Source organism: Manacus candei, unplaced genomic scaffold (genome assembly GCF_025592945.1).
Source record: "Manacus candei isolate 608988 ecotype Guabito, Panama unplaced genomic scaffold, ASM2559294v1 h1tg000043l, whole genome shotgun sequence".
Classification (NCBI taxonomy): Eukaryota; Metazoa; Chordata; class Aves; order Passeriformes; family Pipridae; genus Manacus; species Manacus candei.
Window position 1 is genome coordinate 7,730,450 of NW_026138091.1, and position 23,177 is coordinate 7,753,626.

The window sequence follows — 23,177 nt, forward strand, 5'->3', positions numbered from 1 at the left end:
GTTTAGACTTTCCAGTGGTCTTTAGTTAACTTTATATAGTAGAGTCTACTTCTCTGTTCTAGAGTTCTAAGACTTGTTAGTTCAAATGCGGTAGCTAAAATCCAGATTATAGATATGTCAATTACCTGTTTCAAAAACATAAATTAAATATTTTTTTCTGATTAATTAAAAATAAAAATCATGTGTGGGTTATTTCCACTGCATTGTAAAAGCCGACATGATATGGAATCCAGAAGAATGCACAAGAAACTTCACATGGACAATAATGGTATAACTAATAATTCGCTAATATGATGCATACTGCACAGAAACATCCACCCTACCACATAAGATCAAAGTATTTATCATTACTATACTGATGGAGGAAATGCTCACAGCAATACTTTCCCCCATATTCATTACAGGAGTCTATAAAGTGAAACACAACCCAAAATTGCTGCAGTTCCCCCTCCACCCTCCAAGTTCCAGAGGTATGTCACCTTCAAGGACTCTAAAAGAACAGGGAAGGAGACAGGAAATGACAATATAGTTACACTACTCATTTTGAAGCACTGAATTAATGGGAAAGTAATCTCTCTTTCTAAACTTCAAATGCAAGGTTACAAGAACAAATTTAAAACAGGTCATTTCCCAAATAATGTCCCACACTACTATGTGTTTGGAGAAAGGTTTTGACATCCTTCATGCAAGTGGCAATAGCAATACAGCTCTTCAAATCGTAAAACTGTGCTTGATGTTATAGGTGACCACAAAGAAGGTAAATATAAATGCAAGAAACTCAAGTTCAGTGAGAACTCTTCATATTGTACAGGGCTTTATCTATGCTTAAAATAAACAGGGGCATCCTGTTGAAAAATTCTTCAAAGACAGACCTTCTTTTTGTTTGGCAGGCTGGTACTGTACAATCCGGAAGTGAATGAAGCATCAACGGCTCTCAAAAGAGCATTTTCTGTATCTGTAACAGCCTAGAAAGAAATTCTCCAGGGAGGTAAATGGATTTCTGTCCTGGAATCCAGGATGTTCACTAAGCAGAGGGAAGATGTTCGTGAAGAAAGTCTTGTGGTCAGTAAGTTTATATTTAAAGTATGATAATTGTCTCTGCATCTTGTGCTCACAGCTGTAACTGAGGTAAGAAATTCAGTTGTTTCTCAAGGAAAAGGAGGCTTGCTTAATTTTTTCCTACTATAGTTAATATGATGTGGGCAAACAGTGCTATTAGTTGAAGAAAAGTAGATTATTCTATATGCTTTGTAGGTGGAGACTAAGACATAACACAAGATGCTAGTAACATCTCGAGACATCTGCCACTGAGGTATGGATTTGAGATGTAACCGGATCTGTTACTCTCAAGACTGTCTTGAGAAGGAATCTGTGTTGGTTCTCATCCCTCATCAACAACAGTGAAAATCAAAAGGCATGCAGGAACACATTGCACCAAGTGTGGAAACAGCAAGTACCAAAGGATGCTCACAACCAAGAATGCCAAAATCCTTGGTGACATAAGAACTACTGCCAGAGAACACTGGTACAAGAGCAAAATCCTTCAAGCATTTCAATTGGCTTTAGGAGTTTTTTATGTGGCCAGAAGACCGAATCCAAAGTGGGACGAAAGGAGAGATACGTCAAGGACATTCTTCTGATACCAGAGTATGACCTATCCTGCTGCTAGTCTTGACTAGCACCAAAGAATGAATAATATGGTTTCAGTGTGTGGGTATAATTCTTGCTGCTTACAGTTCCAAAGTCAGATGTTCAATTCAGTGCTCATTTCAAAAAAAAAAACTCCTTGCAACTACATCTCTCACTTTCCCTTGCGGGCAGAGGACCAGTCCAGTAACATTACACCTCTGGTGGCAACAGAGTCAACTGTGTTAGTACGTCAAGGGATTCACCCACAGCAAGTAAATAATCTTCCATCCTTCTGCTACCAGCAACCATTTAGGGAGAAAGTCTTCAAGAAAAAGAGAGAGTGATCAGAAGATGACACACACTGGAGACTACTGGAAGATTTAAGAAGAAATAGAAACAACAGATAAACTGTGAGCAACAGCTGATTGATACAGAATTATCTGCAAGCAGCAGAGATGTGTCTAGCAGATGCTTAAGATCAAATGAAACGGCACACTGAGTACTCCTCCATGTATACTAAATGCTGACCACAGGAGAGGTTAGAGTGGAATAATATTCTGGTCTTCTGAGAGATTAATTCAGTAAAATAAAAGTGTGCTTCAGGAAAAATTAAAAACTGTATTTTTGCCGAGTAAAATTTTTCACAAGCTAAGAACTACAATGAAACTATGGTTATTATTGAAGAGGCTATTAAAGAAGAAAATATAAGCAGAATTCTTTCTACTGTTCTTATCTTATATGCTTTTAAAATTTTCTTTCCACCACTTACCCCTGATCACTTTGGATTGCCCCCATGACTCCAAGCACCAGTGGCCAACCAGGTCCTAAGCTGTCACCCTGACTCTGTAAAATCTGTAGGACACACTCCAACTGCTTGATCCTGATATCAGGATGACTAATGTTTGACAGCTCCTTTAGTGGATTCAATAAAAGCAACTGCAGTCTCTAAAAGCAAACAGTAAAGCATATTAAGGATGCTAACATTTAACTGATCCTTAATTATTTTTATGTATAGTTAGTGAAAATATAAAGTACAAATTAAAGATTTATTAAATTAATTCAGTAGCTCACTGATTAAATGCTCAAATTCAGAGTCAGAAAGGACTTTCTAAAATACTGTTTATAAAGGATCTTAGCAGAAAATATACTTCCCTGGCCCCTGCTCTCCAGGTTCCTCAGGAAGCAGCTACATCATGCTGTTACAGCTGCATAAAAAGTGTCATGCAACTTTATGCTCACCCAGCAGGGCTACACTCAGCTTCAACTCAAGAGATCTTGGAAAAGTTACCCACTGAACCTCAATAAATATATCAGAATGCTTTATTCATCATGGATTGAATAGCTGAAGGTTAGGTAATGTATTTTTACCTGCCATGACATCACATACACACTTCTAAACACTCTGAAATTGTTTTGCACTCACGAGGATGACCCATAATTTGTTCTAAAAAATGGACATAATATGCAAACATCACCACTCTCTTAGGTATTTGAAAAAAAAGGAGGATAGCTTATTAGAATGCATGAGGTGATTCTCAAGAGTTACATTTGAATGTTACAGCTATAGACTTTATAAACTCAATAGTAAAGTTCCTTTACGAATGAAGGAGGAAAGCAGCTGCTCTTAAACTTACTTTACCTGATTTTGAGACAATGGAGGATCATGTCTGAATGTCAACCCTGCTTTAATGAGAGAAGTTAAAGCTTCTGCTCCCCATTCTCTCATTCTGGAGTTAGGATGCTGACAGACCTGAAAACACAGCAATGTTTTGTTTAAAGTCACTTTTATTTAACCAAGATTTATAAAGAGATACATATATTAAAAATTGCTAGTTTAATTATATTATAATGCACATACAATATTATAATAATTTTAAACCAGAAAAAATAAATCTCTAGATGATAAATTAGGTTTAATAGTAAAAAAAAAAAAGAAATTGATCTTTTGGGCAGACATACCTTCTGCATAAGGAAGCAATAGGGAGCAGTGAAAGACACAGAAGGAAACATAATGAAAGTTACATACATAATTCAAGTCAATAAATTTTCCAAAATGAATATACTAACTGCTAATTCAGATAATGATTGGTTTAAAAGCACCGAACAACACTTCAGTGAATGCCTGAAACTCTCAGGTTTAACTTAGCCTTAAGCTACTGTAAAACTGTAAGTATCACACACTGCTTAACGCAATTAAGTGAGGAACATGGCAGCAGCCAACACAGAAAGTGTCTTCTATACTCTCAAATACAAAAAGTAACTACATATTGAAGCAAAATAAGCCTTACACTTCATTATTTAAAAAAACTTGACAAAACAATAGTGAACATTTTCAAACTTGAGTTTCAAACGTCTTCATTTCTCTTTGTCTCTTAATTATCTAAACCTAATAAATTCTGCCAATTGCTTTTTTTAGAACAGGAAAATTAAAAACATTTTGCATATGCATTGCATAGATAGCTAGTATGAACTGTACCTCCCATACCTAATACATTACACTCAAACAAATATGCAAAGTCTACAGTTTCTTTGACCTCTACATAATTATTCTCACTCATCCTTCGAGTCCTAGCTCAGATGGTGTGAGAACCCAAAGTCCAAAGCAGGATCATAAAGAAGGCTGATAGCTTTTGTTTGTGGACCATTCTTTTATCAACCACTAGCCAAAGTGAAAAGGAGGACAACGTAGAAGAGCTAGCTTCACAGTAAAAAATGCAGACAAGAAATAGCTACTCTCCTGATTTACTTATATTTTTGTAATCTTATATATTAAGAAAAAAAAAAAAAGAGAGAGAGAATTTGAACTACTTCATGATGCTCTGAATCTGTCCAGATAATCAGCTCCAGAGAGAGGGAACAAATTATTCCCTCAGGTCGTGTTTAATTAAATTTGCAGCCAATGTTTTCTCCTTCCTTATTGTACCTCAACAACTTAGGTTTAAAAGGAAATAAGGCAATACTTTGAAATAAAATTAAAGACTTTATTTCCTACAAAACAGTGGCAAATTACCCACTATGCACGGGTAACACTGCAACAGACTACTTTTGAGACGAAAACACACAATCTCAAGATGTGGATGGTAAAGTTTATTGTTTTGAAGAGGAAAAATAGACAAGAGAAGGACATGCCTGTGCTTTAAGTCTTTAAACCCCAAAGTATCCAAATTTTTTCTTCTAGATAAAACAATATGTGGCTTCCATAAATAGAGATGACCAATCCTTAATACTGTTTGAAATAATGCACTGGTGCTAAGGAAGGGTTTGATACACTCTGGAATATGAGGAAGAAAAGCTTTCTCCTTTACCCGTTCTAAATCGAACCCTGTTCTTGTATTTTACTCTTCTGCATATCTGTGTAGAGAATTGAAACTACAATTATATTCCATCACCTGTTTTTAGTTTTCAATTCAAAATAGAAGATTTTTTTCCTTGATGGAGCATATTTTTCACACTGAAGTTAAAATACTTAAGAAATTGAAATAGGATTATATTTTATATCTGTACAGTATTCTTCTAAAGAAAGCAATGAAATGTTAGCTTAAATGTTTAAAAAAAACCCCAACCCTTTGTTAGTAAATCTCATGGCTTCAGTCCATCTCAAAATCTTCCTAGATATTTGTACTGTGTGAAACAGTAAAACCTGTTTGTGTTACCTTAATTACAACACACATATGAAGTATAATAAATTGACCCTTTTAAACATTTCTGTGTTAAAAACACAAAAAGACTGATGGCACCATAAAGACAAAGTTAGTAAAAGATATTAAAATAGTGGAATTTAAATACGTACATTAACTTTTAAATTCAAATTGTGTTGCAAAAACAAGGTGCCTAAACCAAAACACGTAATTACAATTTAGATTTTTTTCATTAATACAAACTAAATTCTAGTACAACTGTTAAAAGCCATTAGTTACCTCCAGAAGATGACCGGTCAGAGGTCTCCAAAGAATCTCAATCCTGCGCATGTTAACTAGTCCTGTTTCCAGTAATTTAGCAACAGCAAAAAGCGATGGTTCCTTAATAAAATGGAATTTGAAACATGACTTTGAAGTAACCGAGATAATGTCCGAGCGTTTTGCTACATGATAATTTATGAATTAGGTGCAGCTCGTCTCCAAGCACAGCGTTTCGCAAGCTGTGAACGCTGGGAAGCTCCCGCAGAACCCGCAGCGCTGCAGGAGAAGTCACAAGGGGGCAGCAGCAGCACACCCTGAGGAACTTCCATCATTTTTCACATCGTTCTCCCCGAGTTTGACAACAACCAGAGCACTGATATTCCTTTAAAAACTCTCGGGTTTACATAGTCCTCTGTCCAATCAGTTTTATAACATACTTTGCTAGCAAAATAGCCTTTTTCCTCATTACAACTTTTAAAGTTAGAATTATATATGAACAATCTAGAATACTTCATTTAATAATCCTCTAATTCTTTATTTTCCATTGGCTTCAAAAATGCCCTGCAGGAATATGATAATCAAATACATATGCAAATATTTGTTATAAACTTCTTTTAATTTTATTTTTTGAACATCAATATATAGTCAAAATTACTATTGTGCTGGAATTATCGTCTCTTCCCATTTCTGATGATTCCTTATTCTAATTTTCAGCTGACTTTAAACACAAATTTTGTTTATTTTAATTCATTCTCTGTTGGTGTAATTGCCAAATATTATGAAGCATGCTTTCTGTCTTTGTTATCTCTAGTGTAACAGATGAATGAAAAACTTTCAGATACTCTTCTCTGGGATTAGATTATGATTAGGATCATATATATTCAACCTTATTCAATCACAGGATCTTTAACCTTTCTGGGTAAAGGTTGTTTACTGAGGCTGATATGAATACTATGGTTTTCCCAAGTAAATATGAATTAACAGGTTTTTTTAATATCTAAATTGTTGGCTTTCTCTGAAGTGCATTGTAAGAGAAAATTTAAATGAAAAGGAGCATCTCACAGAACATACTGTGCTATCAGAATCCCTAACCTCTGAAATCAGAAGGGCTTTTAAAAGTTTCATCCACCCACAATCTCATTAATGGAAACACACGACATTCCTTACTTAACAAAAAGCACAAAGAACACAATGAGAATCTTCACAGAATTTAGAAATCACATAACTATCACAAATGAGACATTCTCTGATTCATAATTTAATTTTTACTGTAGAACATCAAAGGTATTACTGTTCTTAGTATTAGAAACAGTTAGATTTGAGGATAAACACACAAGTCTTCTGAGTGTTTCACAAAACCATCTAAAAAGAAAGTAAAGAACTCTTCTTATACCTTATTGTTTCCATAGGCCATATCCATGGCTTCCAGAGACAAGGAGCAAAGGGCATTTATTAAGTGATGTAAAGACACATCATCAAGGTACCTGAAAAATAACTGGTATCAAAACACTGTTTGATATACACACATTATTTTAATTATAAGATAAGGTTTCTTACTGTGAGTTTTCAAAAAGCTTTGAAATCATGCTGGATATAGATGGCAGATCAGTCATAACTGCTGTAGTTAGAACCTTGAAAAAGATACAGAAATATGTCTTGTAGATTGCAATAGAAAATACTGTGTAATCATTAACTGAAAAACGAACAGTGGTGCTTACTGTACTGGGCCCTTCCACAGCTCTTCCAGGTTTTAATGCACCTCCAACACTAGGCTTCAGTCCCAGAATCCACACAAGATGCTGAAATACAAAAGGATCATTTTCAGCAGAAAACCCTTTTCAGGCAGAAAGGAAACTAACATTATACTCGAACTAGTCAGCAACCTTCCAGCCAAACAGAATTCAAGAAAATGCTACAGTACTTACTCAAGGCAATTCAAAGTACAGCATGAGAAGAATCAAAGCTTCTTCTCTTGCTCACAGACTAACTCAAAACCAAATTATGGCAAAACCTCAAGGCATAAAAGCAAGGCATAAATATTTCCTGCTATACCTGAAGAGTAGCCAGGACAAGCTGCCAAGATGTACCAAGAACGGCTCCATGGAAGTGAGCTAAGTTGAGTAATGTCCTCATACACTGGATATTTTTTGATGTCAACTAGGAAAAAAAAAAACAACCAACCAATCCACCACACAATTTTTATCATTCCACAATGACAGTGTTTCTAGCAATCTTCCAATTTTTACTAAGTAGCTTAAAGACTACATTTTGTTTGCACTGGAACAATGTATCTTTTTTAGAGATGTAGTTCAAGTATCTCTCCTCTCAGTCTTATCCTGTTGAATATGAGTATTCGAATATTGCATCCAGCTCCAGGGTCCCCAGCACTGGAAGGACATTGACCTGTTGGAGCGAATCCAGAGGAGGCAACCAAGATGATCAGAGGGAAGGAGCACCTCTCTTATGTGGAAAGGTTGAGAAAATTGAGATTGCTCAGCCTGGAAAAGAGAAGGCTTTGGGGTGACTTAATTGCAGCCTTCCAGTACCTGAAGGGAACTTACAGGAGAGATGGGGTAAGACTATTTAAAAGAGCATGTGGTGATCAGAAAAAGGGGGAATGGGTTCAAATTGAAAGAAAGTAGGTTTAGATCAGATATTCGGAAAAAATTCTTTACTGTGAGGGTGGTGAGGCACTGGAACAGGCTGCCCAGGGAAGTTGTGGATTCCCCATCCCTGGAAGTGTTCAAAGCCAGGTTGGATGGGGCTCTGAGCAACCTGGTCTAGTGCAAGGTGTCCCTGCCCATGGCATGGAGGTTGGAACAACATGATCTTTAAGGTCCATTCCAGCCCAAACCATTCTGATTCCATGATTTGATCGCTGCCCTCTTCTCCCAGTTTCACATTATTATCAAAGACACAAGTTCAAGTGCTCCAGCTTAATTGCGTCTTCTCCACAAAATCAGTCTATCTTAAAAAAAAAAATATGTAAGTGGACCTTCCCACACAGGCCCATAACAGAGCTAAGATCTAGGGTTTTCCAAATGGAATGGATGGGAACTTCTCAGCTAAAAGTCGGGGGGAAAAAAAAAAAAAGAGTAAGACTTCTTTGCAGTTAGAGAACTTTGGTGTCCTGGGCTGTCCCAAATTAAAACCTTAGGATAATAGTTTAGATGACCATTATTTGTAAGAATGCTGTTTATCTGTAGCCTATTTTTGAGACACACTGAGATGCAGAAAGAAGCAGTTAAGCAGGATAAGATCACTTACAGGTTGTACTTACCATTACTGTTCCCTGTGGCTGAAGAGCTAAGGGTTGCCCTACTGCTACAACTTGCTGATGAGACTCACTTGAGGGACTAATCATTTGAACATTCTGCCCCTGAATGGAATATGCTACAGGAAAATTGAAAAGAAAAAAAAAATCTAAATTTAAAATCCAGTACTACTTGTAGTAACAATCACCTTCTGGCAAATACGCTCCAGAGAATTTTTTTCACAGTATTAGCTTTAAGGTAGCTCACTTTGAGACCTTTAGTTATATTTAGATTATTATGTCATTGCCTTACAGAGTTAAAGAGCCTGCAATTACTCCCTGTCTCTAACTATTAGACATTGTTTGCAAAACATTAATATATGTTATGTTAAGACTGAAATATTTATGCTTAAGATACGAGCATTAGACTCAAGTCAGCTATTGGTAGTAACTGTGGGTAAACGGTATCACTGTGTGCTACCAGTGTACTAGTGCACTCAGAAAACAAGGGTGTCATAAATACTATGTCATGATGTTTTTCCAATATAGGACTTCAGGAGACCCATTTTATAACTCACCTGTAAAAAGAAGGACAACCTATATACATAACTTAAGTTCTCTGCTTTGTTTCCAGCAGATATTTGTGTGGCTCAGTCATGCATACATCTTCACAGACTAGGATCTAATAATACACTTAGTGGATTAGACTGAAGTAAAGGTGCTGGTCCTTGTTCCCAGCCTAAGGTAGTTTTGTTCTATATTAAGAGGTCTAATGCTAGATCCATCTGTATATTTTTCAGGTAGTTGCATTTCTCAGTAAACAGTAATTCATTTTCAAAATTTGAAAGAGTACATCCTCAACTGGCATATCTCATGAATTACAACATTCTCTCAAGGTGTGGGAAGCATCAATTCAACTTTCTGTAAGCTGAATAGAGCCCAGTACTTAGATCTTGCACTTATGCAGTAAGTACTAACATCACTAGACAACTGTAGAAAACATTGTAGTACACCATAAATGCAGGATGTTCCAGCCAAAGCTTTAGTACACAAGTTGCCCAGAGACCTTTTCAGATTTTGGATACCTTAATTACATATCCCATCAGAGCCTTAGCATGGTAGACAGATCCTTACAATTCTGACATAGCCTAAGCATTCAGGAAGTTTTAGGTTGACTAGAATGATACTCAGCAGATGCTGCAAGACTAACCAGGAAACCCAAGTCCCGTCTGAGGATTCTTACATACTTTATTATAGCCAAATACTATAGTTGTGTATCTTTGGAATCACATCCTGAAAAAAACTGGGTTTAGAGGACAGTACATGGAAACACAATTAAGGAAAATTTCTGTATTTACATTTGCTGGATAGAGCTGCAGTTGTGCTGTTTAATACAGTAAGGGCATAGTGAGGAGGCAAGGATCCTTTGCAAATGGCAGTGATAAAGGCATCTCTTGATGTTACAAGACCCAGTCTTCCACAAAGTGCAGCCATGGTCAATTCTGCTTTTAGAATATTTTCAGTGGCAGCTTCATCAGTACTGAAAGAGTACACATTGTTCAACAAGAATTAATCCAGAGCACAGAAGCAAGTAGGTAACCAAAATCAAAAGCCCTGAGAACATACACTTTAAACCTGTCAACACTATAAATACTGAAGAGTAAGCATAACCAATCAACAAAATTCTTCAGAATCATTTCTTATAAAATTGGACTTTAGTTCTCAGAGACTTGGTAAAGGAGCCTATGAGGAGGTATTTAAAACTATTTTCAGAAAAAGATGTTTTATAACAAAAGGCTCTTTGAAGGAGACAATTAATTTACCATAGTTGCTACCTAGTAAATAGCTTTTCCACTTAAAAGATTAGATAGTACTAACAAGTACCAAGATATTATTTAATCTCTTACCTACAGTAATTAGGACATGGAATCACGTCAAAGTAAAAAGAAATAAAGATCATTTAAATACAAGTCTTCAAAAACGCAATTAATTGTTCTTTATTGAAATGCATTAAAGGTTGATGCTAGACGTCTGGAGACTTCTGTATCATTTACTCACTCAGTCTAAGCCACAAACCTGACTGCTCAGGTGCCATGAATGGCACTCATGCTGACAACTGTCAACTTGGCCAGTATCAAAAGTCAGTTCAAAATAAAGCTTGGAATGTCATCTTAGAAAAATCAAGATAAATGAAAGACCAGATACCTTGCATCAAGTAGGAGGGATAAAGCAGCCAGAAGACCACACCAACAAGCATTCACCATTTCTTCCCAGACAGCTCTGCTAACTTAAAAGAAATACATAAACTTTTTTATAGCAGAAACACAATATTTCCCTTAATAACTTTCAATTATATCACAAACAAAATGCTTGCTTGCTACTGCATCTTTTAATGTGTTTTTATATGTATGTTTACACAGACACATATATGTATATACAGAAACACACTCACACCAGTAGAATTTCAACACCTGCATTTAAAGTAACATTCTTAAAGCAAGAAATGTCAAGGCATTGCTTATTATAAACTGCACCAAAAAAAAACCCCACAAAGCAACTTATGAAGGTGTATATATAAGCATTTTTAATCTTTTTCTATAAAGATAAACTTTCAGAAGTGCAAAAATGAGGGACAAGAAACACACTAAAATTTTTCAGTGAAGGAAAAATACTCTCCCCTGGTACTCATAATTCTCCATTTCTGTTTTCCATTTCTTTTATTTAATAGGGAAGAAGTATTGGTCTAGCAGACGGGTAGCTGCTTATACCATTTCCACGAGTCCCCCTCCACCCAGCCGTGACAAGTCCCAGGGCTGAGCCGGCACTGCTGCAGCACCACGGAGAGCTCCCCACGCCCCAGGTGGCAGGACAAGCCCCTCTCTTTCCCTCCGTCTCCCTTCGGCAGCCCCGGTGCCTGGGCTCGAACTTCAGCCCTACAGTCTCGGCTTCCTCGTGCACAAGCCAAACTCAACCCTTCAACCACAAGCCCTTCTGTACGTACAGACCCCTATACAGACTTGTCATATGTTGCACAAATAGAATCCTCAGTTCATATCAGTTCTGCTTTTAAAGAAGTTCTTCCCTAAATGCTTCAATCTTTACTGAAATCTCTCCATTAAAATGCTTATTGTTCTTTTTATCTTGTTACTAGAAATACATTTGTCTTCTAATGTGGACGTAAGTGCCCCATTTTTGTCAGTCAGGTTGTCTCTTGTGACCTTGGATCTCAGTATTAAGCAGAAATTAAGGGCATGGGAAGGCAGAATAGTATTTCACAATGCCTATTACCCCTCCCTCACATCCCACCTACCTACACATAAAACAGTATTAATAGACCATAAGGAATCTATGACTAAGGTGCTACAGAACAGAAGCAGAACATAGTCAATTTTTTTTAATAGGCTACTGATGTTCCATGACAAAAAATAAAAAAGCAAACCAAAACCACTTCATTAAAAGTTTTTATACACAAATAAGAAACACTAAATTTAAGCAACAAAGCATGAACTTTAAAATCCTTCTTTTTGTAGAAATGCTGTATTTTACATAGCGTTTGAATTTTCAGATACCTAGTTCTTTCTCTGATTGATCAGAAAGAGACTGCAAATCTTGCTGCTCTGAAGACTGCGGCGGTAATGAAGTTGTCTCTGCTGTGGTTGGAGTGACTGTTTCTGTGTCTCCCAGTTCTCCTTCAATCATGGTAGTGATACCACGGACAAGATCCAGTAAACAGTGAAATGCCACCGACATGGCATAGCCTTCAGGGATTGTAGGTGGCTCTACTTTGTCCAGCATTTCCAAACTAAAAAAATTGAAAACATGACAAATAAGTGTGTAGCAATACCATTGTTTTTAGCAACAATAATAAAAAACAAGGTTCCAAATGAATGTTAAGTACAAACAGGCCCCAATTACCATCCTTCAAGATTTACAGTAACTCAAGGAAAAAAAAAAAACTTAAGTCATTGAATAAAAGATTAAAGGAGTCACTAAATAAAACAGTAACTGAAAGGGTACATACACACTGAGTAGAGAACCGCAAATAAATATTTTTTAAAATGAACACTTACAAGCAAGCATCACTGAATGAATAATTCTACTTGTATTTTTATTTTTCTCTAAAGCCACTGCAACAGAACCTATTCAGAATACAAGTACATAGGAAAACCAGAAGAAATACATCGTAAAGTCATGACAGTGTGAACATAGTTATAGCCAATTGAGAACAAGTCAGACGTTCCATTATCATTATCTTTAAGTCAATATGATTGGAAAAGCTTGTAATAGCTATTATTATAGCTATAGATATTACAGGGCCAAATGTTCCTCACCTATATGCATAAATAAACAATGGAAATTATTTGTATGAAAAGGAAATATCTACATGATTCACTCCTGAAAAGCATATAAATAAAACATCTATGCTGGAACTAGAGCCTCACTGCCACTTTTCTTTATCTTTTACCTTAAAAGCACATAAAGTCCTGCTGACTTACAAATCTAACAGGAAAAGATTGTAGCTGACATAGCAGCAGAATCTGCACAAGTAGAGACAGGTCATTACCTGCTATCTCAACCACCATTTCATTATCCTACAAACTACTCTTAAATAGCTAATATTCCAGCTAAAATATGCCAAAGATACTTTTACACTGTAGTGTCACCATTCTTTTCTGCACAAAGGATTATTCTTTCTCTCAAACATGCAACACTTCAGTTATCACCTCTAATTTCCTAAAGATAGCTGTCTCAGATACCTGGGAGCACAAGCACTACAGGTAAATCAAATGGTCAGCTCTCGTTATATACAAGTAAGCGTGAACGTATATACAGGTCTAATTAAAATTATTAATGGGTTTTATAGTTACAAACTATTTGTGACATAGAGGTCACATTCTCTTACTTTCAAAGTCAAGAAATTCTAACTTCTAAATAAATTATAAGTTGTTACAGTTACATGTCATTGGCCACGAAAAATCTTAAAACACTTACTTCCTCATGTGAAGAGGCATAGTAGTCTGGGAAGAGACATTGTGCAAAAGTATAAGGTGTGGCCATTGTATGAAAATCTAATGGTAGCAGAAGAGAATCAGTGATAGGATGACCCAAACTTACAGTTACAGCAAGTCATCTCCTTGCATGCAGGGACTATAGACAAAAGTACAAGATAGGGGAAAAAACTGCTGACCAGACATGCTTATGACAACTCCATAATCTTATACAGAAGAAAAAAAATGCAAAAATTATGCACAGGAAATCATGGAGCCATTTGAGGTATCCAAAAGTAAAAGAAGCAAGCTCAGAGCAGGATACGAGATTATGATGGTGGTCGCAAGGTTCTTGAGCCAGTTAAGAACAGAAAGAAAGAAGACAGGGAAGAAAATCAGGAGGTTGTAGTAGCTGACCAAATTGAAAATTTGTATTTCCTGAGAACAGACAGGTAATCTAAAACAACATTCATGGTCACTGCTGGAACAAAAAGTCAAGTTGACACATACATGTTAACTACTGAAATCTGAAGACGAATTTTTCCTTCTGTGTGTCAACAGCAGAAAAAGGAGTTTTTCTACCCTAAAAAATACTAAGATCCAGGCTACTTGCAGATTTCACTGAATTTTAGTATGCCAAAATTTCGTGGTATACAAGTAACTTAAAGTTTGGAAGATATTAGTCATCAATTGTCACGACTGACATGAAAAACTTTCACTATTTCAAAAGTAACATAGTATTCACAGCTTTAAATTGAGAACACCATCTCCATTATACAAAGTCATGACAAAATAACTGGTCATTCTAAGAAGCATTCTGAGTCTAACCTTGGTATATAGGTCAACATATTGTTCGAAATGACAACCTGGCCAATATCCACCATAATATCCTGCTCAATAAAAACTGCAAATACAGTAAAGCTGGTGTAAGAAAGCTATTTTTCACTCCCATTATTCCCATTTGCTTAATGCCCCTAATGTTTGCCATTACACATTGCAGCAACAGATATTCCAAAATTGTTACATACTACAGTGAGGCCTAGAAGTGAAGAGTTATTACAGAAACAGTAGGGGGGCAGAAATCAACAGATGCTAAAACCATAGGGGACATTTGAATCAGAATCCAGGGCATTGAGACAAAACAGCAAAAAATCACAACACCTCATGGCACCAACAAAAAGAAAATTATTAATATACCTCAATGCCAGAGAAACAAAGACCTCAATACTCACTAGTAAAAAACCCCTTAAATCATCAAGTTCAAAATTAATTATATATATGTTATATACATTTTCAAAAGGATAGAGGTACTTACTATGTAGCTTTAGCGCTGCCTTGTACTGTTACATTCAGGATGGGTATCCAAGTGCCTCTGTACTCAAAGGCAGGTAATACAGTTGCACCTCCTCCCATTCCTAGCACTCCTGGGTTAGTCTGTGCTGAACCAGTATTCCCTGATGCATTGCTTCCTGTTCAGAAAAACAAAGTGATAAAATGAACCAATCTCATTTTAGTGATCAGCAAACATCCTCTTTCTACATTTAATTTTGAGACACCAGGAGTAATCTGAAGACACCCTGTTCAATAGTGAAAACCACCACCAACACAAAAAACTATTTCTGAGCTCCCTCTGCTGTCTAAAACACGATCATATGTGCAGCTAATGGATGCCAACTGCCTAATTTTCAGTCGGAATAAAATGTTTCTGTGAAAGGTATAGCAACGTACATAATCTGTGAATTAATAAAACTTACATAGTCTTGATAAAACAATATATATTTTAGTGAAGAGTCAGACAGATATTTGAAAGTTAAGGATTATTTGAATAGTTGACCTAGAACTCTATAATCAGAAAAAGAGGTTAATTATTCCAAGAACAAACTTTCAAGATTTCAGAAATGCAAAAGCCACAAGAAGGGTCGAAGAGAACGGCAACATTTGAATCTGTACCATGCCAAGGTAGAATAAAACAAACTACATCAGGGAAGAACTGACAACATGCCCACCAACAGCTAGGAAGGAACAAATTTTGGTTCCAATTGAAGGAGCCAAGAAAAAAAAATTATAAAAGGAGAAAGAATGCTGTATATATACACTTCCTACATATAGGACATCTATACTTACTAGGAGTAGGTCCCACAAGTTCAGATTCTCTCTGTACACACAACAGGGAGAGGGGGCAGAGTCCCCAGGAAGGCAACTCACATTAGTACCTAATACATCAGTGTAACAGCCATTTTGGTGTGCTTGCTTTTAATACAGAGGCACTAAACTACTAATTTAGGCAATATGAATAGACAAAAGCTTATGCATACATTTTAATACAGCAAAACTTAACAGATTGAAAAAAACCCCATGCTGCTAAACAGAAATGGTTAACCAAACGCTGCCACTTAACACACAATTACACTGGTGTCATTTTCTGTGATCCCACTGAGCAGTCAGACATATACAACTATTTTCATACCCACATAACTCAAAGTGGTTGGTAAACTTTGCAGCAGTATAATAAGAGACACAAAACTGCAGTAGATGCAAACTGCAATAGATGCAGCTTTCAACTTCTATCAACAGATACTGACACAAATTTCCTCATGCTATCACTGCTAACTCCAACATGGAATTCCAGCTTCATGAATGAACCCTGAAAGTGTAAGTCTAAAACCCAACTCTTTCATGTTTCTTAATTTAATAGTACATACGATAGATAATAATTGCACTTTGATTATCTGGTTTTTATACTGAAAGACACCATCAGAAATTATTTTTATGTTGTTTTCTGCTGAGGAATCTGCTTCCAGAACCCCAAGAAGAAGAAGAGAGCCCTAACTTGGACATAAACATCAGAAAAAGTATTAACAAAAGGATCATTTCTTATTAAAATAAAAATATACCTAGTGAAATGCTAAAACCCTGGTTGCAAGAAAAGACAATCAAGTTTAGTTTCATTAAGTGTCTGTTTTCAGCTAAAAAAAGCAAAGATCATGAGTAAAATACACATTTTTCATTCTACCTCTTGGCTTTTTCAGTTCAGTTTTGACCCTGAGCACCCAGAAGAATTAGTGACTGCCTCCCAGGAACACCCACTGTCTTACTACTTAAACTGCAATCATAAATGACATCCCAGCACAAGGAGACAGAAATTGGATAAATTTTTTTATAGTTAGAAATTAGAAACAACTCTTCATAATTTCCCTCAGAAAAGTTGTGAAACAAGGAGCTTGGTCGCTGTAGAAACAGGAACTAATGCACCAGCACTGTTCTGCCAATGGGGGACTATGTCTTCCCCACAACACAGGTAGATAAAATCCCCTGTTGTACCAGACCTGAAAACAGTATTTTGTCTCAAGGTAGGTTTTCACCTCAATGAACACGGAAGCACAGAGTTGTACAATGTCAGATGTATGTACTGAATCAAACCAGAATTTATTATTACAAGAAAATGATGGAAAAATAAACTGGTAGTAAGGACAAGGCTTTACCAGTTTGGTTTGGTGTTGTTGATGTGTTCCCTGTGCTTGGTACAAGAAATAGTGACTGGATGAAGGACCCCAATGCATTCACAATATCACGGAAAACTTTAGTGGAATGTTGCTTCATATCATACGATTGACAAAAGGACCTAGAAAATATTTTATAAAACAGAAAGTATTGACAAATTGCAGACTAAAAGCATTTGTAACAGCAACTTCACCCACGCACACACTCCATTCTGTAGACTAAATGTATATTTTAATGGCAAATATTCAGGTAAACACTAATATTTAATTTTAGGTAAAAGTTCCTTTGACACTGGTAAGATAGAGAGGGTTTGGGATACTCAACTATAATTCAGCCCCTCCTAGATAATAAGCACTGCATAACGCATCAAAAGAATTATCATGAAGAGCTTATTGCATCTAAGTTTCCTTTCAGGAAGCATTTGCTATTAGAGAAAAATAGAAATATTTTTAACACTTTATATAAAAGTGAAACTCAATATATTTAATACCTTAATAGCTGAGGTTGCACACAAAGCCTGTGAATAGATTCTACTGCAACAGCTCTTAGCCACTGTGGTTTGTCTGCATCCAGAAACTTAACCAGCAATGACAGAAAGATTTCACATTCTGTTACCTAGAAGATATAGTTTATAGTAATTAAATCAAAAGAAAATGCTCCTACAAAATACTTTCTAAAAAAATCTTCTCTTTCATCCTAGGAGTCCTATCACAGCAAGTTGTGTACAGGATCTAAAAAATCCCTTGAACATGTATTTACTCAAAATGATATCAAAAAAATACCTAATAATTATAGGTATTACTTTTAACAAGCTAAAACCACAATATGCAATTGTACTGACAGAGTTAAATTCCTCACAGACATTGTAATAAAGGTCATACATTTGCTACAGTAAACAAAATGAAACAGAAAAATGTCTTTTTTAACAAATATCTAAAATTTGGGAGGTAAAAACAGCTGAACATGTGTTTTTTTACACACATTCTGTAAACAGCTTTAGCAACTCAAGTCAAAAGCCTCATATAAGGTATTAACAAGGTACAGTAATCATCACTATCTAAAGCCAGGCAAACAACAGAAGATCAAGAGGTTCTCAAAACCTGAAAGGCAGTTAAGTACAGAAAAAACAACAGCTAATCTACTAGGAAATTCATACAAGTCCATGTTTAATAAAATCATACATTTAGAATATATGTTAAAAAAATACACCTAAGAGGAAAAGAATATTTAGGCTTTTCTTCCCTCAGTATATGTCAACAGTTCCCAAGAACGAATCAATACTATTACTGACCACAATACCGGCAAATACATAGAAAACAGAATTGTATAATGAAAATTAGCATATTCTTACCAGCAAACTGTAAAACTGTTTAATCAAAACAGAAACTACTCTCAGCAAACGCATACAGATGGGGAAGTATGGTTTTTCCACTGGTGCTGGGGAAGATGACGTGCTGGAACCTTGCCTGAATTTGATATTTGGGGAGAAGAGCTTTATAACTAGAGGGCATACCCTTTCTTTAAGAAGAAAACTGAATTCCTGATGCTGAAAAAGGAAACAGAACAAGTTATAAGTAGATATTCTTTAACTGCTATCCATAACCCTCTGATTATGCATCTTATTTACATTTACTGTAAAGATCGAGCAGTCCAAAGTCCTGTAAATCTCGGTATAAATTACATACTCAGGAAATGGAAGGGAAGAATTGCAGACACCATTGTAAAACTACCGAAAAGTATGGTGAAATGACAATGGTCAGGTTCAGACTATGTACCCTTCCTGTTCTATTTTGCAAGTTGAAATAGGCTGCTAATACACCACTTATTAGGTATCTAAGTTTTTATTTTAGCTACTATCTGCTAAAACATGTTACTGTAGGATCATGGTGTATTTACATGTAGTAGATAAGTGCAATTTACAGACATGATTCTTACTGTACAAGTGGGGTAAGGTTAATGTTTTCATAGAAATAACACCTAAAGTTACAGAGTTGTCATAAGTCAGGCAAGATAAGAGAATACATCTTTGGAGGAAATATAAATGGCAAAACAAAAAGTGAAACAGAGTAAAATGTGCTCTACAAAATGCACACAAAGTGTTTGGGAATAGAAAAACATGGTCAAAAAAAGTTGAGAACTTTCCTATTACAAAAAAAAATACATAAAAGCTACAAGTCCTTCTGAACAATAGTATTCATGCTAAACTAAAGAGGAGTTAATGAAGTGTAAATTTTACTACCTATGTCAACAATTCTTTCTGTTTTCCCCCCCAAGAACTACTCACTTGTAAAAACACTTGTGGAAAGTCATTGAGGACTGACTCAAGAAGTTCGAGGCCAAATGTCCGGGTCATTTCTGTCATACCCACAAGCCAGTAAGGAGCATCGGCATTAACTAACTGACAAAGATCCTTAGAAAGAAACACAGTAACATTTACAATCTCTGTACCATTCTGTACCAGCAAAGTTTCCCGAGTTAATAACGAAATCTACACATTCTCCCTCTTTTGTAATGAGTAATTTTCCAATTTCAAAATAATTTTTCCTCAAATATTTCTTTTACATAAATTATAAAGCAAAGAAAACTTTTAAAAGAAATTTTAAACTTTGTTAGTATCCTTGTAGCAATTCTGTTCATTCTTGCCCTCAAAAATATCTCACGACCAGTGAATTTGCTAAGTCAAGAAGATTTTTATTGGTGTGACGAATACAACTACTACTTTTCATTATATACTTGCCTTTAATGTACAATACCAAGCATAAGAAACAGGACTGAACTGTAGTAGCACTATTTGGCTCACATAAATAAGAATCTCGAATTTAATACAGACATGTATGCCTAGCTATTATTTAAGATTTATAGTAAAATGTTTTCCAGGGCCACTATGATGATTTCCAATCATCACCAATTACAGTAAATACACATAAGAAAGCCCAAGGCTCTGGTCAAGGACCTTGTCAATATGCCAACAGCAAATTTTTGAAATTCCTTAGAGATGTAGAAGCACCAAATCTTAACAGCAAATATATAAATATATGCTTCCAACTACCTGAAAAAGCATGTATGCATCCTTAGCACATGGTTTCAGTGTACTGACAGATCTTCTGTTACTATTTCCTTGAACTGCAACTGGCTGGTCAATAATATCTGTCCAAAAAAAACCAAAACAAAGTTTTGTGAACAAAGGAACCGTTGAAAATCAAGTATGTAATCAGTGTTCTTACAAAAAGATTCAAAGAGAATGGCTAGGTAATTCTTCTCCAACTTATCATGTCTATGGAAATGAACACAGATTGGCTACTAGAGATCAATACCAAGCACTTCTTTCCAATAAATGTTCTCTTCAAAACTACTACTGCCATGTATTTCACTCAGCAATCTAAGGTACCTTCATCTTAAATGACACCCTCACCTCAAATCTCTTCACAGTACTAACTTGAAGACCAGTTCTCACAGCTTGAAAAAAAAATCTGGACTTTTATATATTGCTGTACTGACTTGACAGACACAATGTCTGATGACTTCATCTCCTTTAAATACAAGTAAAGGACAGTTAAAATTAACCATGCCTGTGATTTTTTTTTAACAACATTTATAGACATTTTATTACTTCTTTATCTGAAAGAGAAACATCTGATGGATCAAAAAAACAGGTCAATAAAAGCAAGCTGAGTAGGCAGTATGCCCACCTTTATATCGTTCATCTTCAGCAACCACTCTCTCAAATACAACAGTAACCACCTGCCGCACTGTAGCTGCCGCGGTGTTATTTGTGATATTATCTTTTGTGAAGTGCAATCGAAAGCAAAGTACAATTGCCTGAAAGGAAAAAAAAAGGAAAAAAAATCACCTTACAAGAATATATTTAATCTTTTAGCTAAGAGTCAAGACGGTTGATTGACTGAGGAATGCTTTCCACTACAGTTTGTCAAAAGGTTGCCTAAAAAAAGATAATTTTAATAATGTTAAATTTGAAGAACCAGAGTAAGTTCTACAGATTACTCTAGCCAAAAAACTGTTTAGTAATTCTCCCCAGAGGTAATCTAAAAGTGGTATTAACTAAAGACATTACCATGTGTCAATAAAAGTACAGTCATCACACCAATTATGACTTCCATCACACACAGTAATCACGTAGTCAACTTGTATGAATAATAATGTCAAAAGGACATTAGAATTATAAGGTTAATCATAGAAAGGTCAGTCAACTCCAAACTAAAACGCCATTCATCTCCTATGCTAAATCACAATACTTTCACAATCATGTTGCCCTGACCGCTATTATTCCTCTCTGAGTCACACGTTTTACCGTGTCACTGTGCTGGCAGTGACCTCAGTTCTGCCTCCCATTGGATTTCATTACTATCTCTAACTCACAGTTTAATACTTACATATTTTATAATTAATTTTGAAAATTAACATCTCCATGTGTAGTGAAATCTGTATTTCTTGTTCTTCTGTCTTTATTCTGTGTTCTTGCACTTGCAAGAATCTCAACCACACCTGGCCATAGCACTACATGCTCTAAGCCATACAAGAATTAGAATTTTCTTTCGTTTCTTTTTCCCGTACATTATTTGTGGACTGTGCTCAGATGGTATTCACACGTCAGTTTGAAATCTTACCACACAATCACATACTTCCGCACTTTCACGAGACACTGCATGATTCTCTATGTTAATCTAACAGCAGTGCCTGTATTAAGGGGTTTTTCAAGATGGTTTACCAGTAATTTTCTTAATTTAAATCAGTCAAGCTAAAACATGAATATGTGATACATGTCTGGCTCAAACTAATTTTCTAGAACATAATCTAGAAGAGGAACTTACCTTAAACAGAGTTTCACAATTCACATATGAGTAAACAATGTTGCTTCTTCAAAGAAAAGTATCTTATAATTTAAATTAAAATGGACTGGAATCCTTATTTTTTTGTTTTAGTTAAAATATAATATCCAAAATGGTTCTCATTTAAAATTATGCAGTAAAGTTATTTCAGTTATGACTGAAAGAGCAATAACTGGACTGCTTTCAAAAGAGATTTAAGGCAGGGTGAAGGGCAGCTTCTTTTAACATTTGCTTTATTAGTGAGAGCTTACACTGTGTTATGCACTCTGATTTCAGTTCAAAAACATACAACAAATATAGCAGATGAGAATTAGCATTAGCTCAGTGTTTTTATTTCAAATCCCCATTAAGTCAGAAATGTAGTATTGTGAAGGAATTACAAAACAGACTGAAAAAGAAGCTAAAAGAAATCCTGTTTTCAGAGTCTAGTCATAAAGACAATAGAGACACAACAGAATCAAGAAAGCCCCCTTTTCCACTATTTTCATACACCACCTATGTAAAGTTTCCCCATTTTTCCTCTTGGGTGTTTTAAGTACTATAGTTGGCACTAACAAATTCTTACCTTGGACAGTGCTTCATCATGCACAACAGTGTTGGTTGTTAAAAGTACAAGAACTGTCTGGAGCAATTTAAGTTCTTCAAGGCTATTCTCCATCAATTGCCAAAGCATATTAATAATGTTTCCTGCTGCAGCCTACAAAGAAATAATTTTTTTCCAACAATTAAAAGTGTTTACATACTAGTATATTATGTGTAGATAGTTAAGAATATCACTGTCATAAAGACACATCATAACGGAATGTTCCTGATTCTCTGTACCATAGCACTGCACTGAGAATATAAAGCCATTTTGTCACAAGTTTCCCAAAGTATTTTTAAAAAACTGACAGCAGAAATCTCTTAATGTGTAGTCCAAAGTGTGTACTACATTTTCTACTTGGAAATACAGCAGACACAGTAAAAAGATATTTTACCCTCAGTATTCATTCACATCAGAGAAAAACCAGTGTAACTTTACAATACACAAGCACAACTGAAGATATATTTTAACTGCATT

The 23,177-nt window shown here is 35.6% G+C and overlaps 1 protein-coding gene across 7 annotated transcripts in view; it reads right to left on the reverse strand.

Moving 5' to 3' along the window:
- The window catches only part of MON2 (MON2 homolog, regulator of endosome-to-Golgi trafficking), a 73,150-nt gene that overhangs the window by 32,030 nt on the left and 17,943 nt on the right, over positions 1-23,177 (reverse strand). For all 7 annotated transcript variants that reach the window (XR_007905925.1, XR_007905924.1, XR_007905926.1 and 4 more), the window contains exons 4-22: positions 22,683-22,814; positions 20,960-21,089; positions 20,320-20,417; positions 19,555-19,680; positions 18,622-18,816; positions 17,761-17,885; positions 17,252-17,391; positions 15,085-15,238; positions 12,351-12,583; positions 10,987-11,068; positions 10,140-10,321; positions 8,809-8,921; positions 7,581-7,685; positions 7,247-7,327; positions 7,086-7,159; positions 6,922-7,012; positions 5,547-5,648; positions 3,269-3,379; positions 2,399-2,574 (exon numbers count right to left, since the gene is read on the reverse strand). Coding sequence is in view for 3 of the 7 variants with exons in the window: in XM_051795734.1 (XP_051651694.1) it covers positions 2,399-2,574; positions 3,269-3,379; positions 5,547-5,648; positions 6,922-7,012; positions 7,086-7,159; positions 7,247-7,327; positions 7,581-7,685; positions 8,809-8,921; positions 10,140-10,321; positions 10,987-11,068; positions 12,351-12,583; positions 15,085-15,238; positions 17,252-17,391; positions 17,761-17,885; positions 18,622-18,816; positions 19,555-19,680; positions 20,320-20,417; positions 20,960-21,089; positions 22,683-22,814 (2,450 nt within the window). In the remaining 4 variants the exon portion in view is untranslated. The remainder of the gene's footprint in view (positions 1-2,398; positions 2,575-3,268; positions 3,380-5,546; positions 5,649-6,921; positions 7,013-7,085; positions 7,160-7,246; positions 7,328-7,580; positions 7,686-8,808; positions 8,922-10,139; positions 10,322-10,986; positions 11,069-12,350; positions 12,584-15,084; positions 15,239-17,251; positions 17,392-17,760; positions 17,886-18,621; positions 18,817-19,554; positions 19,681-20,319; positions 20,418-20,959; positions 21,090-22,682; positions 22,815-23,177) is intronic.